Source organism: Monodelphis domestica, chromosome 3, assembly GCF_027887165.1.
Source record: "Monodelphis domestica isolate mMonDom1 chromosome 3, mMonDom1.pri, whole genome shotgun sequence".
In the NCBI taxonomy this organism is placed as follows: domain Eukaryota; kingdom Metazoa; phylum Chordata; class Mammalia; order Didelphimorphia; family Didelphidae; genus Monodelphis; species Monodelphis domestica.
In genome coordinates, this window is record NC_077229.1 from 84,654,576 (window position 1) to 84,668,261 (window position 13,686).

At 37.7% G+C, this 13,686-nt stretch overlaps 1 protein-coding gene across 1 annotated transcript; it reads left to right on the forward strand.

Annotated features, from left to right (window-relative positions):
• The first annotated feature begins 5,595 nt into the window (after window positions 1-5,595).
• Window positions 5,596-6,543, forward strand: LOC100617849 (olfactory receptor 7D4). The gene has a single exon (XM_007489777.1). The coding sequence runs from the start codon at window positions 5,605-5,607 to the stop codon at window positions 6,541-6,543; it is 939 nt and encodes a 312-aa protein (XP_007489839.1). The 5' UTR covers window positions 5,596-5,604.
• Window positions 6,544-13,686: the final 7,143 nt, after the last annotated feature.

The window sequence follows — 13,686 nt, forward strand, 5'->3', positions numbered from 1 at the left end:
GTCCCTTGCCCATTTATCAATTGGAGAATGGCTTGATTTTTTGTACAATTGATTTAGTTCTTTGTAAATTTGTGTAATTAAACCTTTGTCAGAGGTTTATATGAAGATTGTTTCCCAATTTGTTGCTACCATTCTGATTTTGGTTACATTGGTTTTGTTTGTACAAAAACTTTTTAATTTGATGTATTATTTAGATTATTTATTTTGCATTTTGTAACTCTTTCTAATTCTTGCTTGGTTTTGAAGTCTTTCCTTTCCCAAAGGTCTGACATCTATGCTATTCTGTGTTCGCCTAATTTTCTTATAGTTTCCTTCTTTATGTTCAAGTCATTCACCCATTTTAAATTTATCTTGGTGTAGCGTGTGAGGTGTTGATCTAAACCTAATTTTTCCCACACTGTCCTCCAATTTTCCCAGCAGTTTTTATGAAATAGTGGATTTTTGTTCCAAAAGCTGGGATCTTTGGGTTTGTCATATACTGTCTTGCTGAGGTTGCTTGCCCCCAGTCTATTCCACTGATCCTCCTTTCTGTCTCTTAGCTAGTACCAAATTGTTTTGATGACCGCTGCTTTATAATATAGTCTGAGATCTGGGACTGCAAGACCCCCTTTCTTTGTATTTTTTTTTCCATTATTTCCCTGGATATCCTTGATCTTTTGTTCTTCCAAATGAACTTTGTTATGTTTTTTTCTAAATCAGTAAAAAAAAATTTTGGAAGTTCCATGGGTATGGCACTAAATAGATAGCTGAGTTTGGGTAGGATGGTCATTTTTATTATATTGGCTTGTCCTACCCATGAGCAGTTAATGTTCTTCCAATTGTTCAAGTCTAGTTTTAGTTGTGTGGAAAGTGTTTTGTAGTTGTGCTCATATAGTTCCTGTGTTTGTCTCAGGAGATAGATTCCTAAGCATTTTATTATGTCTAAGGTAATTTTGAATGGGATTTCTCTTTCTAGTTCTTGCTGCTGAGCTGTGTTGGAATTATATAGAAATGCTGATGACTTATGTGGGTTTATTTTGTATCCTGCAACTTTGCTAAAGTTGTTGATTATTTCGATTAGCTTTTTGGTTGAATCTCTAGGATTCTTTAAGTAGACCATCATGTCATCTGCAAAGAGTGATAACTTGGTCTCCTCCTTGCCTATTTTAATGCCTTCAATTTCTTTTTCTTCTCTAATTGCTACTGCTAGTGTTTCTAATACAATGTCAAATAATAGAGGTGATAATGGGCATCCTTGTTTCACTCCTGATCTTAATGGGAATGGATTTAGTTTATCCCCATTGCAGATGATATTAGCTGATGGTTTTAGATATATACTGTTTATTATTTTTAGGAATGACCCTTCTATCCTATGCTTTCTAGTGTTTTTAGTAGGAATGGGTGTTGTATTTTATCAAAGGCTTTTTCTGCATCTATTGAGATAATCACGTGGTTCTTGTTGGTTTGCTTGTTGATGTGGTCAATTATGTGGATAGTTTTCCTAATGTTGAACCAGCCCTGCATCCCTGGTATAAATCCAACTTGATCATGGTGGATGACCCTTCTGATCACTTGCTGGAGTCTTTTTGCTAGTATCCTATTTAAGATTTTTGCATCTATATTCATTAGGGAGATTGGTCTATAATTTTCTTTCTCTGTTTTTGGCCTGCCTGGCTTTGGAATTAGTACCATGTTTGTGTCATAAAAGGAGTTTGGTAGAACTCCCTCTTTGCTTATTATGTCAAATAGTGTGTATAGTATTGGAGTTAGCTGTTCTTTGAATGTTTGATAGAATTCACTGGTGAATCCGTCAGGCCCTGGGGATTTTTTCTTAGGAAGTTCTTTGATGGCCTGTTGGATTTCTTTTTCTGATATGGGATTATTTGAGAAATCTATTTCTTCTTCTGTTAGTCTAGGCAATTTATATTTTTGTAAATATTCATCCATATCACCTAGGTTGGTATATTTATTGCCATATAGTTGGGCAAAGTATTTTTTAATGATTGCCTTAATTTCCTCTTCATTGGAGGTGAGATCCCCCTTTTCATCCTTGATGCTGTTAATTTGCATTTCTTCTTTCCTTTTTTTAATTAGATTGACCAGTACTTTGTCTATTTTGTCTGTTTTTTTCAAAGTACCAGCTTCAAGTCTTGTTTATTAGCTCAATAGTTCTGTCACTTTTGATTTTATTAATTTCTCCCTTAATTTTTAGGATCTCTAGTTTGATTTTCTTCTGGGGTTTTTTAATTTGTTTGTTCTCAAGTTTTTTGATTTGCATTTCCAATTCCTTGATCTCTGTCCTCCCTAATTTGTTAATATATGCACTCAGGAATATGAATTTTCCTCTACGTAGTGCCTTGGCTGCATCCCATAAGGTTTGAAAGGATGTTTTGCCGTTGTCATTTTCCTCAATGAAATTATTAATTGTTTCTATGATTTCTTCTCTAACTAACAGATTTTGGAGTATCATATTATTTAATTTCCAATTAACTTTTGATTTGGCTCTCCATGTACCCTTACCAATCAATATTTTTATTGCCTTGTGATCTGAAAAGGCTGCATTTATTATTTCTGCTTTTCTGCATTTGAGCGCCATGTTTCTGTGACCTAGTGTATGATCTATTTTTGTGAATGTGCCATGTGGTGCTGAAAAGAAGGTGTATTCCTTTTTGTCCCTATTTATTTTTCTCCATATGTATATTAACTCTAATTTTTCTAAGATTTCATTCACCTCTTTTACCTCTTTCTTGTTTATTTTTTGGTTTGATTTATCTAAATTTGATAGTGGTTGAAGTCTCCCACTAATATGGTTTTACTGTCTATTTCCTGCTTCAATTCTCCTAGTTTCTCTATTAAAAATTTGGATGCTATACCATTTGGTGCATACATGTTGATTAGTGATATTTCCTCATTGTCTATACTCCTTTTTAACAGAATATATTTACCTTCCCTATCCCTTTTGATCAGGTCTATTTGTGCTTTGGCTTCGTCAGATATCATGATTGCAACTCCTGCCTTCTTTCTATCAGTTGAGGCCCAAAAGGTCTTACTCCAACCTTTAATTCTAACCTTGTGAGTGTCAACCCGCCTCATATGTGTTTCTTGAAGACAACAAATGGTAGGGTTTTGGGTTCTAATCCAATCTGCTATTTGTCTATGTTTTATGGGTGAGTTCATCCCATTCACGTTCAAAGTTATGATTGTCCTTTGTGGATTCGCTTGCATTTTGATATCTTCCCCTAGTTCTGACCTTTCTTCTTAAGCTTTCTTCTTTTGAACCAGTGATTTACTTTAGGTCAGTCCCCTTAGTCCCCTCCCTTGATATGCTTCCCTTTCTAGCCCCTCCCTTTTTATGCTCCCTTCCCCTCCCCCCTCTCCTTCCCTCTTTTATTATACTCCCCCCCCCTTAATTTTCCTTTCTTTCTTGCCCTAATGGATAAGATAGAATTCAGGATCCCACTGGATCTAGATGTTCTTCCCTCTCAGATTTGATTTCACTGAGAGTAAGGTTTAAGTAATTCCACTTCACTCTCTCTTCCTCTCCTTCTCATATGGGAGTTCTTCCCCTCTCTTTCCCATGTGTATCTTTATATGGGCAAGATTATTCTATTAAGTCCCCCCCCTATTTCTTGAAGTAAATCTTAGTGTTATCTATGGTTCCCTCCCTCCCTTTTCCTTTCTTTGCCCCCACTTTCCCCAAATCTTCTTAATGCCCCAATCTTTCCCTATGCATGTTTCTTCTAACTACTCTTATGATGCATACAATTTTTGAGAGTTACACAAAACATTTCCCCCACATATTAATGTATGTAATTTGATTTAAATATAGTCCTTATAGAAGAGAGTTTGACTTAAAGAAAAAGATAAGATTTATCTCCTTTTCCCTTTCTTTCATATTTACCTTTTCATGTTTATCTTGCTTTCTGTGCTTGGATATCAAATTTTCCACTAAGTTCTGGCCTTTTCTTAGCAAATGCTTGGAAATCTTCCATTTTGTTGAATGCCCATACTTTCCCCTGGAAGTATATAGTCATTTTTGCTGGGTAGTTGATTCTTGGTTGGAGACCCAGCTCTCTTGCCTTTCTAAATATCGTGTTCCATGCTTTGCGGTCTCTTAGTGTGTTAGCCGCTAAGTCGTGTGTGATCCTTATGGTAGCCCCCCCTATATCTTGGGTTTTGTAGGATTTTCTCCTTTTCTTGGAAGCTCTTGAATTTGGCAATTACATTCCTAGGGGTTGTCTTTTGGGGATTTAGTAAAGAGAGTGTTCTATGAACCCTTTCTAATTCTATTTTGCCCCCTTGCTCCAGAATGTGTGGGCAATTTTCTTTTATAATCTCCTATAGAATAATATCGAGTTTATTGTTTATCTCTGGTTTTTCTGGGAGACCGATAATTCGGAGGTTGTCTCTTCTCCCTCTGTTTTCGAAATCTGTGACCTTTTCAGTGAGATATTTTATGTTTTCTCTAATTCATTAATTTTATGGGTTTGCTTTATTGATTCTTGCTGCTTTATGATCTCACTTTTTTCGAATTGCTTAATTCTGGTCGTTAGGGACTGGTTTTGCTTTTCAGCTTTGTCTGCCCTTCTATTGGATGCTTTGAGCTCTTTTTCCAGTTGAGCAGTCTTATCTGTCAGATTGCTGATCTCTTTCTCCCATTTTTCTTTCCAGAAGGTTTCCATCTTTTGGGTAAGCTCCAGTTTGAGATCTTCCAGAGCTTGTTGATAATTTCCATTTTGCAAGGCATGTTCTGATTTTTTTTTTTTTGATTTCATCCTCATTCTCTTCTTTTCCTTGGGTACTTCCACCATAAAAGTTTTCAATAATCACCTTTTCCCCTTTCTTCCTGGAGGCTAGATTTTGGGCCATGTGAGCCATCCCTTTGGTGGTATTATTCCCCTTTCCTTTTTAGTCTGGGGTCTGGGTTATATGGGTGGGTTTTCTGTGAATTTAGGTTGCCTCAGACTAGTTCTTCCCAGCCTCTGAGGTTTCTTAGAGCACTGGGCCCCTGATCACAGCCAAATTGCCCAGGTGTTCAGCTCTGCCCAGATAATCAGCGCGTGGTCCGCCCCTGGTGTTTAGCTCAGCCCAGATGCTCAGCGCAACCACCCTGAGTATGGCTTCCAGGGCCCCCTGTGATCAGCACAGGATTCTCCCATGAAACCACCATGAGATGTTTTTCCTGGCAGTCCCCAGATCCCAAGCACCCTGGAGTGCCCCCCCCCCCACCCAGACAGAGATTTTCCCCACTCACTCGCTGTCTCAGTGAGAGCTCCGGTAGCTCACTCTGGTTTGGTGGGGGAGGTGGGGGGGGGGAAGGGTGGCTCAGTTCATGTTTCTGTGCAAGCTTTTCCTCCTTCTTATTATAGTGTGGAAATGTTCAAACCCCACGTACCTTCCACCTCTGTGGGGTACTGGGGAGTCCTTCTGTTCCTCCAAAGTTCCTCCTCCAGATTTTTATGCTCCTTTGATGTAGTCTATTTTGTTCGGTGCCGGGGAGAGGAAACGTATGGCTTCTAGATTACAGCCATGATTACCCGGAAGTCTCTTTCATTTCTTATGAAAGAATAATTACATTTTCACATCATGTTTTCACTTTCCTTTTCCAGCAGAAAAGCCAGCCCCATGGCATCAGAAAACCAAACAAAATTCACTGAATTGATCCTCCTGGGATTTTCTGAGATACCAGAGCAACAAGGGGCCATCTTTGGGCTGTTCTTGGGCATGTACTTGGTCACTGTATTTGGAAACATACTCATAATGTTGGCTGTTAGCTTTGATTTTCACCTCCACACCCCTATGTACTTTTTCATTTCTAACCTGTCCTTTGTAGATCTCTGTGTGGTATCTACCACAGTACCCAAGATGTTAGTGGGAATCTTGACACAAAACAAGGCCATCTCCTATGCTGGCTGCCTTGCCCAGATGTACTTCTTTATAGTTTTTGCTGGTTTGGACAATTTCCTTCTCACTGCAATGGCCTATGACCGTTTTGTGGCTATCTGTCACCCTCTGCGCTATACATCCATCATGAGTCCTGAGCTGTGTTGCCTGCTGGTGCTGATCTCCTGGACACTAACTCTTCTCAATGCCCTCATTCACAGCCTGATGATGACAAGGCTCTCCTTCTGTACAGGCCATGAAATCCAGCACTTCTTTTGTGATCTTGATCAAGTTCTAAAACTCTCATGTTCTGACACCCTTATCAATTATGTCTTGATATATATTGTAGCCGGTCTGCTTGGTATTTTCCCCCTCACAGGGATTCTCTTCTCATACAGTCAGATCTTTTCTTCCATTTTGAAAGTCCCATCTGCTGGGGGTAAGTACAAAGCCTTTTCTACCTGTGGATCTCATCTCTCTGTTGTTTTCTTATTATATGGCACAGAGCTGGGAGTGTATTTCAGTTCCTCAGTGACCCACTCTTCCTGGAAGAGTACAGTTGCCTCAGCAATGTATGCTGTGGTCACCCCCATGTTGAACCCCTTCATCTATTGTCTTAGGAATAACGATATAAAAGGTGCCCTGTGGAGACTCATTAGCAGAATATCCTCCTCTCAGTGATAGAACCTAGTCCTGGGAAGGAGGTTGAGGTATATGTGGGAAAACTTTGGAAAGCAAAAACACTAAATTCCTCAGAAATAACAAGTTTCTTACCCTCATGTCTCTCTCTGGATCTATTTACTGTAAGTGAACATGATCTTATTCTTCATGGATTCTGTTCCTGGATTTTCCCCAACATTAACTTCTGTAATAACACCTATGGCTTCCTCAGAACATCTTCCAGCTCACAAAATTGTAGGATACAGAGTGACAAACCCAGGGTTTTTAGTCCTCTCTCTACCACTTATAAGCTATATGCATTGGCTATGTCACTTCATGCTTTTGTGCCTACATATTTTCATTTCCAAAAGTGGAATTGGAAAATCTGCTTTGACTACCTGACATTTCTTTTTTCTTCATATCAAAGAAAATGATGGAAATTAAAATATAATGTACTAGACATTTAAAAATAGTTTTGATTCTATATGCCAAGACAAATATGGGAATTATATGAACAGAATTACAAAATACTTTTCACACAAATAAAGTTACATCTAAGCAATTGGAAAAACATCAAATGATTTTGGGTATGCTGAGCTAATATAATAAAAATGGCAATCCTACCTAAATTAATTTGGTTACTCAGTGCCATTCCTATTAAACTACCAAGAAACTTTTTTACTGAATTAGAAAAAATAATAACAAAATTCATCTGGGTGAACAAAAGATCTAGAATATCAAGGGAGCTAATGAAAGAAATGTGGAGGAAGGTAGCCTAGCAGTACCATATTTTAAATTGTACTATATAGCAGTGGCCCTCAAAACAATATGGTACTGGCTAAGAGACAGAAGGCTGGATCAATGGAATAGACTAGAGGTAAATGACCTCAGCAAGCTGGTGTTTTGATAAACCCAAAGACCCCAGCCATTGGTAGAAGAACTATTTGACAAAAACTGCTGGGGAAATTGGAAAATGGTGTGGTAAATATTAGGTTTAGATCAATATCTTACACCCTATGTTTACAGTGATGAATCTATGGCAAGTGTGCCAGAGGGGGTACTCAGAGCTCTCTCTTGTGTGCATGCATGCCATTTCCTCAACACAGAATTCTTCAGAGTTCATTATTAGAAAGCCAGAGGGACATGGGTCTGGGCCTCACCCCTCCTCCTCTCCATGCATGACTGAGGACATCACCCAACCCTCTAAAAGGTTCACCATCCCTGCTCTGTAGAAAGATAAGGTCTTTTATTGAACTTCTTTGGATATTTATTGATCATCATTGAAATATGGGTATATGATTTCAACAGAAAGAGTGATAATATATGTAAATTAGGGGAACATAGAATCGTTTACCTTTTAGATGTATGGAGAAGGAAAGACTTTTTAACCAAACAAGAGATAGAGAACATTACACGATATGAAATGAATAATTTTGATTATATTAAATTAAAAAGGTTTTATGCAAATAAATCAAATGCAACTAAGATTAGAAGGAAAACAACAAACTGGGAAAAGATTCTTATAACAAATTTCTATGATAAAGGTCTCATTTCTCAAATATATAAAGAACTAAGTCAAATGAATAAGAATCCAAGTTATTCCCCAATTGATAAATGATGAAAGGATATATATAGGTAGTTTTTAGGTGAAGAAATCAAAGCTGTCAATAATCATATAAAATGTCTTTTGAATCTCTCTTGATTATAAAAATGCACACTAAAACAACTCTGAGGCACCACCTCACACATATTAGAATGGCCAATATGACAATAAAGTGAAATGATAAATATTAGAAGGAATGTGGTAAAATTGGGGACACTAATGCATTGCTGGTGGAGTTGTGAACTGCTCCAACCATTCTAGAGGACAATTTGGAATTATCCCTAAAGAGCTATAAAAGAATGTGTACCTTTTGATTTGGTCATTCCACTACTAAGTCCATATCCCAAAGAGATAAAAAAATGAGAAAGGACCTGTTTGTATAAAAATATTGATAGATACTCTTTTTGTGGTGGCAAAGAATTGGAAATTGAAGGGATGTCTGTCAATTGGGAAATGGTTGAACAGAATGTGGTATATGATGGTGATAGAAAACTACTGTGCTATAAAGAATGATGAATAGAATGGTTTCAGAAAGAGCTGAAAAGATGCATGTGAATGGCTGTAGAGTAAAATAAGCAGAACCAGGAGAACATTATACACAGTAGCGGCAATATAGCGGAATGATCAAATGAGATAGGCTTTGCTACTAATGCAATGATCCAGGAGAATTCTGAGGGATTTATAAAAAGAATGCTGTCCACCTCCAGAGGAAGAACTGTTCGAACAAAATGCAGATGAAAACATGATTTATCACTGGTTTATTTGGGTATATGTTTTGGGTTTTATAAGATTATTCCCTTACAAAACTGAATAATATGGAAATAAAAAGAAAATTACTCTAAACAAAAATGAATTACTTAATTAAAATGTTCTTTAAACTTCAAAGTGTTTCATGGCTTTAGTAAAGAAAGAAGAAATTAGAGAAAATTTATATAGGATTTCCTCATTAAGAATCATACCTCCAAGAAGCAAAGTCCTAACTCCTCCTTGCCCTAGTAAATGGTCACTAGCAGTTGCTGTTGTAAAAATATGACCTGGTGGCCAACCATCTCATGATGGAACTCTATTTTGCTTGGGACCAGAGTTAGTGTTTCTTCTTTGACTAGACCTGGAAAAGTTGGAACTCTTAATTAAATAGCCTTGAGTCAACTCCATTTGACAATGAGGCATTAAATGGATATATGCATGGAACATGCAATTCCTTTTATTGGGACTATCTTTGTTATCATCTTCACACATAGTCCTAACCATGTCATTCCTCTGCTCTTGAGTAAGGACTTTTTCTTTTAGCTAGGATAAAATTTCATTTCCTTTGTCATTTAATGCCTTAGACATGCTTCAAGACCCTACAATGAACACTGGCTAATAGCTTGAGTATTATAATGAATCTTTTCCTACAGTTACCACACTCCAATGACTTTGTTGGAACAGAAGCCAAGCAGCATTGCTAGGCACTTTAAAGTAACACAAGAAAAACAGAACTTCTAAATTGAGGAAAACCCCCAAGCTGGTCTGCTTTAAGTCCCCACAACTTGATTGAAATGCTTTGTTGTTAATTTCCCAAGCAATTATGATGCATAGTGAAAGCTGACCAATAGCACAATGATGCTCTCAGCAGGTCAAAGCGTACTAACCTACAATTGACTTTATTCACATTAATCATTTCTATCACAGAGTGCTGTAGAAACCTAGTAAATGATCAGAGAATTCCTTGTTGTAGTAACATCATAAGAGTTTTGTATAGGTGATGTGATAATATTAAATCAAATTGTAGAATGTCATATTCTTAGAGAATTGATTGTGTATATGTATCTGAAAACCTATATAATAAACAAACCATGATACTATGGCAGAGCACTGTGTGTGATGCTTGCATACTTGGGTTGAATGCACGGTGTTTCTCATCTTCATTACTTGACCTTGACGTCACACTTGGGCAGAGAGATCATGGGTCCTCAGAGAGGCCACTGGACAGACCTCTGTAAATGGCACCCAAACAGGGACCTGAAAAATTCAAGGCCCATGAAAGATATTAAAGTTAATTGTAGTAGAGGATTACCTCCTCTTTTCTTTATTTGTATTTGCTTAAGATAAAGTTGTGGATTTGCTTGTCTTTGCTTCAGACAAAGATGAGGATTAACGTTTACCCATCCTGGCACAAAGGATGGAATAGTAAACATGAAGGAAGCAGGATAACATTTATGAAAGGCAAATTGTGATTAGGTGGGCGCCTATCCCCTTGTTTGCTCCTCTTCCCCTTGTTTGGATTTGTATTAAACGAAGGATGTGGGTTAACCTTTGAACACCTGCCTATCCCTGGACCAAGGTTAGGGTCTCTGGGATGAAGAGTCATAAATTCCTGTGGGTTTTGACTAAGTAGTCTTTGCCTATAAAAGTTTTGTGTGAAGCAAATAAAATTGGCACTATTTCTCTCTTTTCATATAGTGTCCATCTCTTCTTTTGTTACTCTTCATTTTTCGTTACCCCAAGCAGGATGTCACAGGACTGGCCGACCCTGTGGATGAGTCTTGCAAGCCATAGAGTCTCACAGTTAATCATAAACATATTAGAGGATTACTGGACACAGGAGCAGACTTGAGCTGTATATAGCAGGGAAAGACTTGCCCCAAGCTTGGCCCATTAAAGACACCCCCTCCAATCTTATAGGCATAGGACAGGCCACTAATGTTACTCAAAGTTCTCAGATCATAACCTGGTCTGATGGGAAATTGTCAGGACAATTCTGCCCATATGTAGTTCCTTTTCTCCCTCTAACCATATGGGGAAGAGACATCTTGTCACAAATGAAAGTCTCTCTAGTCACATTTAATGAAAGTTAGACATCCCTGGAGGAAGGATCTTCAGTTTTTTCATAGTGACCACTATTGGAATAACTGCTGATCCCATAATTTGGAAAAATGAGGAGCCTCTATGCATTGATCAGTGCCCCCCCCCAAAAAAGAGAAAATACAGGCTCTAGAGGAGTTAGATCAAACACAATTAAAATTAGGGCACATAGAACCAAGTAATAGCCCATGGAACACACTGGTTTTTGTTATCAAGAAAAAATCAGAGAAGTGGAGACTATTCCAGGACCTCAGGGCAGTGAACAACACCATGGTAACCATAGGTAACCTTCAGCCAGGGCTCCCCTCCCCTATAGTCATCCCCAAAGGATATGAGATCATAAGAATTGATTTGCAGGATTGTTTTTTCACCATCCCCCTAGCTCCTCTGGATAGAGCCAGGATGATAATCAAATTTTGTTACTTGTCTGAGTATTTCACAAAGAGTGTAGATACAAGGAAGTCCTACAACTTAACATATGTCAAGCATCACAACCTCAAGTCTCACACTAGTTTTTCTTGTGTGCTCTTTTTTACACTATTCAGGTTAAGTATGTGCTAAGCTTGTTTTCATCCCATTTCCTAGAATCAGGCACAAATATTAATAAGAGTTCCATAACATTTAATCAATAATGGGTAGGTTCCCAGAGTTTAAAGCTTTTAGGTATGCATTGATATTATAGCAAGTATATACATATATGTATATATATATATACACACATATATGTATATATATGTTAAAGTTGTATTACAGCATAAAAATAATATTAATTGTATGTACCTTTTGTATAAGAAATGAGAAAAAGGAAAAAAATAAAATATTCTGATAAAAAAAGAAAAGCAATAATAAAAATAAGGGGGAAAATCAATAATTTATTGTGTCCTTGAAAAACATCATCTATTTGTCAATGGATTATTATCTCCAATGCATGTGATAGGATACAGTCAATCAGTCTCAACAGAAGATGCTCTCTTTACATGTGAGCAATGAATCCAAGAGTCCTTCTCTCCAATTTTATAGATGTTGGAGTAGATAACAATATTTGGATTGGCCTTTCCCAGGAAGACTGAGTTGCTCCTGTATGTTGGAAGTTCTTTATATACACGTTGTCTCCTGGGTTCAGATTATGAAGTGAAAAGTCCAGTGGTCTGTCTTGTACTGCAGCTCCAGATTCATGGAGTTCACGCAGTTTGTGCTATAATTCCTGTATATAAGAAGCAAGAGTAGTATCTCCCCCTAATAGTGATGTATATGCAAGGGAGAAAGGCTTAGCTTGTATAGGTGGTTGTCCAAAAAGCATCTGAAATGGTGAGGTGTATAGGTCTTCTCTACGCCTGCTTACAAGAAAAAATAGGGCTAGAGGGAGAATTTCAGGCCATTTTAAATGGGTCTCAGTGCATAATTTTCCAATCCTAGGTTTAAGTTCTCTGTTCATCCTTTCAACTTGGCCTGAGCTCTGGGGATGATATGGTACATGAAATTTGGGAGATATCCCCAAGAAAGAATATACCTGATTTAGGTCAGAATCAGTAAAATGACTTCCTCTATCTGAATCAATATGTGCTGGCTGACCAAAGTGAGGAATAATTTCTTTTAAAAGCACGTTAGCAACAAAAGTCGCTGTGGCTCAGACTGTAGGAAATGCTTCCTGCTATCTGGTCAGCTGATCTACTATGAATAGACAAAATTTATAATGTCCAGTCTTTGGCATTGTTATGAAATCTATATGTAGGTGCTCAAAAGGTGTGTAAGCCAGAGGATGCCCACCAAAGGCTTTGCCACGAAAGGCATGTTGGTTATATGCTTGGCAGGTAGAGCAGGCTATACACACTTTAGAGGCTATAGCAGTTATACCAGGGTCCATGATGCACTGGATACCAAAGTGGCCATTTTTATGAATAGATTGGCAAATTTGGTGATAGAAACTTCTAGGGATTAGGGGTTTTCCTTCAGATGACACCCATACTCCATTTATCTGTTTTGCTTTGATTTTTTTCTTCCATTTTCCCACTTCATTTTCATTATATGAAAGTGATAAATTTAAGTCATCAGTGGTTGTTAATGTTAAAATTAATTCAGGCCCTTCTATGGCTCCTAGCTTTGTAGTGGCATCTGCTCGATCATTTCCCCTAGAGATAAGGTTGGTGCTGCCTGTATGGGCAGAAAAATGAACTACAGCTAGGTCTTCAGGCAGCTGGAGAATAGAAAGAACTTCATTAATAATTTCTGCATTAGCTTTAGATTTTCCAGCTGAGGTTAAAAATCCTCTCTGGAGCCATAGCATCCTGACTGAGTAACAAATGCCATAAGCATATCTAGAATCCATATACATTGATGCGTTTTTATCCTTGGCAATTAAAGAGACGTGTTTCAGAGCTATGTGTTCTAGTCCTTGAGAGCTAATATTAGAGGGCAGTGAAGCTGACCACTCAGTGTCAAATTCTGTGATTACAGCAGCTCCAGTGTAGTATATGACATCCCTTATAAAAGAGGAACCATCAGTAAATAAGACCAGATATGGATTATCTAAGGGAGTGTCCAAGAGATTATCTTTTTTTAAAAATATATTTTATTTGATCATTTCCAAGCATTATTCGTTAAAGACATAAATCATTTTCTTTTCCTCCCCCCCACCCCCCATAGCCGATGCGTAAGTCCACTGGGCATTAGATGTTTTCTTGATTTGAACCCATTGCTTTGTTGATAGTATTTGC